Source organism: Theropithecus gelada, chromosome 12, assembly GCF_003255815.1.
Source record: "Theropithecus gelada isolate Dixy chromosome 12, Tgel_1.0, whole genome shotgun sequence".
Taxonomy (NCBI): Eukaryota; Metazoa; Chordata; class Mammalia; order Primates; family Cercopithecidae; genus Theropithecus; species Theropithecus gelada.
Window position 1 is genome coordinate 83415840 of NC_037680.1, and position 6019 is coordinate 83421858.

Sequence of the window (6019 nt, forward strand, 5' to 3'; positions counted from 1 at the left end):
GTTGAACTAGTTTACAGTCCCACCAACAGTGTAAAAGTTTTCCTATTTCTCCACATCTTCTCCAGCACCTGTTGTTTCCTGACTTTTTAATGATTGTCATTCTAACTGGTGTGAGATGGTATCTCATTGTGGTTTTGAGTTGCATTTCTCTGATGGTGAGTGATGATGAGCATTTCTTCATGTGTCTGTTGGCTGCATAAATGTCTTCTTTTGAGAAGTGTCTGTTCATATCCTTTGTCCACTTTTTGATGGGGTTGTTTTTTTCTTGTAAATTTGTTTGAGTTCTTTGTAGGTTCTGGATATTAGCCCTTTGTCAGATGAGTAGATTGCAAAAATTTTCTCCCATTGTGTAGGTTGCCTGTTCACTCTGATGGTAGTTTCTTTTGCTGTACAGAAGCTCTTTAGTTTAATTAGATCCCATTTGTCAATTTTGGCTTTTGTTGCTGTTACTTTTGGTGTTTTAGACATGAAGTCCTTGCCCATGCCTACGTCCTGAATGGTATTGCCTAGGTTTTCTTCTAGGGTTTTTATGGTTTTAGGTCTAAATGTTACCAGTTTTACATGCACTCAGTTTTGTGTGTGTGTGTGTGTGTGTGTGTGTGTGTGTGTGTATCTATTTGCTAAGCCTATTCTCTAGCTGAAACATCAAGATAGAAAATTAGGCCATCGATTCAGTAATTTACATGATACTTGAGGAAGACTGTTGCATGCATCCATGTAGGTCACACACTTGAATGTTACTCCGGAGGTATTCACAATAAGAATGGCCCTTCATGCAGAGATCTGACTCTGCCATTTACTCCTTCCTTCTTCACCCTCTACTCGCCCCCCTAACCCCCAGCCTTTACTCTGAACTGCAGAACTAAGATACGTAAGTAGGGAGGGAGATCAAAAAACAAAACTTGCTTTCTTCATAGTTCACACCAAACTATTAAAAGAAAGGTAGAAGTCTTAATTCTTTTAATACAGTTGTGCAACTGCATTTTGTCATCACACCAAGAAGCCTTTGAGCCTGAACTCTATTTCACTTCAAATTGGGCAAGGTGATTTGATCAACAAGGGCAGAGAAGGCCCTGCACACTTGCTGAGCTCCACTGTACAGGTCCATGTTTACTGAAGACTCTGGGCCTGAAATCAACAAACAGAAGAGTCTTTTAGAGGAACATACCTGCAGGTTCTCATGAAGATCTTGATAAAGCTCTCACACGGAGAAGAAACAGAATCCATTTTTCCCTCAGTTCTTGAGGACAATGCCCTTAAGTTAGCTAGCAAATAAGATGGCTATTATTTACCATGATCATTACTACGAATTCAGCCAGGAATAAGTTCTTAAGAAGCACTTTCCCACAGCTCCTTGCACAAATTGGAGTTGCCAGAAAGCCCACTATTGAGCAGTGGCTCCAAAACTCTGGTGTATATAAAAATCACCTGGAGAGTGTTAAAACAGATTGCTGGATCTCACCTACAGAGTTCAGATTCTGTTCAGGTGGGACGGAGCCTGAGCATTTATATTTATTGTTAAGTTCCCAGGTAATATTGATGCGGCTAGTCCGGACACCACATTTTGAGAAGCAGTGCTCTATAGTTACCTGATTGATTAATGGTTTGAGTGGCCCCTGTGATCTGTCGTAATAGAGATTGTGGTGTAGAAAGATCTATGATTTGGCAGGTATCAACTAAAATTTTGATATGCGTAATCTTTAACTTAAAGAGTTCTGTTTTTAGGAATTGATCTTACAAACATATTTACACTTGCGCATAAAGATACATGTTATAAGGATACACACCAAAGTATTTTTGTGATAAAAATTGGAAGCAACTTAATTATACACCAATAAATAAATTACAGTGCATTTGTACCCTGGTATATTATGCAGCGTTTTAAAAAATGACATGCTCAATGACTAAGAAGAAAGCAAAAGCATAATACGATCTAACTTACGTTGAAAAAGTAGAGACATACATATGTGCATAGAAAACAGTTTGAAGGAAACTCACTAAACTGTTAATAGTGGTTACCTCTGAAAAACAGGTGGGAGAGAGGGAAGAGCATTATGAGGAATTCATCTTTTAAAAAATCTGTGCACTTTGCATTTTAATTTACAATAAACATGTAATATTACATTATTTGTGTAATTAATAAAAATAAGCTCACAGGAAATGAAAACATGGGGAGATTTATTTCATTAGTTGTTTACTTTTTAGCTACATAATTATATTGTGGGTCCATCTGTGCTGTTTTTTATTGAACATGAGGCTAGAAGGTTCATGCATTTTTTTATCCCACTTATCCTCCAATATCACTCCAGAGTTTGTCCAGAGGCAAACTTATTTTAAGACATTGTTTCTCGGGCCACAGTGATAAAACTTAAAATACAGCAATAAATAAATAGGAAAGCCATAATCAATCTCACATACTGTCATTTTTCTTATTGTTATTCGTTGTTTTCTTTTTCAGCTCTAGTCCCTCGAAATACTAAAAATAGCCAAAGATATGCACCTAACACCTAGCATGTTGCTTGGCATATACTTGAAATTAAATAAATGTAAGGACTGAATTAATATAGCACATAGGTAGAGACCCAATGAGATGTTAGATGGAATACTTGTGAAATTGGCTGTCCAGAGAAAATCACAATGAGAAAATAATTCACTTAAATGTAATTAGAAGTCTATCTAGTCTTCGAATAAATCAGGGATGTGAGAGTAGACTACAAGAATGATAGATGTAGAAATGAAAAAGTATTAGGTTTTCAGTCTATGTTCACTCTTCTGGGCAACTGAAATACTGAGCCCATATCTTATTTACGATAATTAATTAAGCAAGCCAATATGTATTGAATAGCTACTCTGTACTAAGACCTTTCCTTTGAGCTCCAGACTGTACATGTTGATTGCCTCTGTGATGTCTTCATTTGGATGTCTCTCAGGCAATTCACAATATGTTCAAAACAGAACTCTTGATTTGCCAACCGCATAACAGTTTTCCCAGCTTTCCCCATTGCAGTAAGTGTATCACCACTCATTCAGGGCAACACCATCATCTCTTGGCTAGACTACAGTAGGCTTTTACCTGGTCTCTTTGCTTACCCCTTGCCTTTCTCTAAGTCACTCTCCACACAATGCCAGAACTTTTTAAAAATAGAAACATACCCCACTTCAAAATAAATGCCCAGTGCCAAGCACAGTGCTCGGCACATAACAAATGCTTGATTAATTGTTGTTGAATGAATGAGTTAGTGATTGAATGGTGAACCAACTAGACTTTTTTTCTGCCTTCATGGAGCTTAAATGCTGGAAATCTATCTTTTCCCATTAATTACTTCTGTGTATATCTGTATATCTATCTATCTATCTATCTATCTATCTATCTATGAAGCAATGAATATAGTTAATCCTCGAACAACATGAATTTGAACTGTGTGAGTCCATTAATTTGTGGATTTTCTTCCACCTCTGCCACACCTGAGAAAGCAAGAGCAACCTCTCCCCTAACTCCTTCTTTTCAGCCTACTCAACGTGAAGATAATGAATAGTAAATATATTTTCTCTTCCTTATGATTTCATTAATAACATTTTCTTTTCTCTAGCTTACTTTATTGTAAGAATGCAATATCCGATACAAATAACATACAAAATATTTGTCAATCAACTGTTTATTTTACTGGTAAGGCTTCTTCTGTTCAACAGTAGGCTATTAGTAGGTAAGTTTTAGAGGAGTCAAAAGTTACATGCTGATTTTTGGCAGCATGGAGGACCAGTGCCCCTAACTTTTACTTGTTCAAGGGTCAACTGTGTATCCATTACTATTCCAGTAAACACTTCTAGGATTCCCAGGCAACATTTGAGATTACTTTATAAACAAATGAGATACAAATAAAGTGCTCTCCTGAGCTTGGTCATTTCCTTAGAATTTGCTAAATTTGAAGTTTTAATTTCTGATTACTTAATACTTTTGAGTGATGGCTCTAGATGGGGAAGAAAGGAACAGGAATAAACCTCCTGCTCCCCACCCTTAACTATGCTCTTGTACATATAAGATCATGGCATATGCAAATAAAGACTGTTTTACTTGTTCCTTTCTGATTGGGATGCCTTTTCTTTCTTTTTCTTGTCTAATTACTCTGGCTAGGACTTCCAGTACTATGCTGAATACATGCAGTAAAAATAGGCATCCTTGCTTTGTTCCTGATCTTAAAGAAAAAAACTTCAGCTTTTCATCTTTAAGAAAAAGGAATATGATGTTAGCTGTGGGCTTTTCATATTTGGACTTTATTATGTTGAGGTAGTTTCCTTCTATTCCTAGTTTGTTGAGAGTTTCTCATGAGAGTATATTGAATTCTGTAAAATGCTTTTTTCCTATATCTATTGTGATGATTGTGTGATTTTTTTTTTTTTTTTTTGAGACAGAGTCTCGCTCTGTTGCCTAGGCTGGAGTGCAATGGTGTGATCCTAACTCACTGTAACTTTGAACTCCTGGGCTCAAGTGATTCTCTTGTCTCAGTCTCTTGAGTAGCTAGAATTATAGGCATGTTTCAACATGCCCAACTAAATTTTCTTTTTCTTTGAGATAGGGTCTTGCTCTGTCACCCAGGCTGCAGTGCAGTGGTGCAATCACAGCTCACTGCAGCCTTGATCTTCCAGGCTCAAGCCATCCTCCTGCTTCAGCCTCTCGAGTTAGCTGGGACTGCAGGCATGTACCAATACATCCAGCTAATTAAACAAATGTGGTGTTTTTTTTTGTAGAGATAGGGTCTTGACAAGTTGCTCAGGCTGATCTCAAACTCCTGGCTTCAATTGGTCTCCCCACTTCATCCTCCAAAAGCACTAGGATTATAGGTACGAGCCTCTACACCTGGCCATTGATTTCTTCTTTGACCCATTGATTGTTCAAGAATGTGTTGTGTAGTTTCAACATCTATATACATTTTTAAGTTTTTCTTCTACTATTAATTTCTAGTTTTATTTCACTGTGGATGGAAAAGATATTTGGTATGATTTCAATCTTCTAAAATTTGATAAGACTTGTTTTATGGATTAACATATGATCTATCCCAGAAAATGTTCCATGTTTGCTGGAGAAGAATGTATATTCTGCACTATTGGGTGAAATAGTCTTTATATGTCTCTCAGGTCTATTTGGTTTACTGTGTTGTTCAAGTCTACTATTTCCTTGTTGATTTTCTGTCTGGAGGTTCTCTTTATTATTGAAAGTGGGTTATTGAAGTCCCCTACTATTATTATATCACTGTCTATTTCTCCCTTCTGTTATGTCAATGATTGCTTACATATTTAGNATTATATCACTGTCTATTTCTCCCTTCTGTTATGTCAATGATTGCTTACATATTTAGGTGCTCTGATGTCTGGTGTATATATTATTATAATTATTGTATCTTCTGGGTAAATTGACCCTTTTATCATTTTATAATGACTTCTTTGTCACTTGTGTGAGTTTTTGACCTAAAGTCTATATTGTCTTATACAACTATAGCCATCCCAGCCATTTTTTGAATACCATTTACATAAAATATCTTTTCCCATACCTTCATTTTCGGCCTTTGTGTCCTTAAATCTGAAGTGAGTCTTTTGTAGACAGCATATAGTTGGGTCGTTTTCTTCAATCCATTCAGCAACTTTATGTATATCTTTTGATTGGAGGCTTTAATCCATTTATATTTAATAACTATTGATAGGGGAGGACAATTTTGCCATTTTGAGAGTTGCTTTTTGTCTGTCTTTTAGTTGTATTGCCCCTCTTCTCCTAGTTTGCTGTCTTCATTTTTTTTAATATTATTTAATTCATTTTTTTCTTTTGTGCGTCTTTGACAGCTATTATATTTGCACTTACTATGAGGCTTATATAAAACATCTTACAGTAATAACAGCCTATTTTGGCTGATAATAACTTCACTTCAATTACATTCAAAAAGTTTTCACTTTTAGTCCCCATACACTTTTCTAAATAGTCTTTTTTTTTTTTTTTTTTTTTTTTTTTTTTTTTTTTTTTTTTTTTTTT

General features: G+C 35.9%; 1 protein-coding gene across 1 annotated transcript in view; it reads right to left on the bottom strand.

Moving 5' to 3' along the window:
- Positions 1 to 830: 830 nt before the first annotated feature.
- The window catches only part of DYTN (dystrotelin), a 67738-nt gene continuing 62549 nt past the window's right edge, over positions 831 to 6019 (bottom strand). The window contains exon 12 of the mRNA XM_025404464.1: positions 831 to 1128. Coding sequence (XP_025260249.1) covers positions 1025 to 1128 — 104 coding nt within the window. The 3' untranslated portion in view covers positions 831 to 1024. The remainder of the gene's footprint in view (positions 1129 to 6019) is intronic.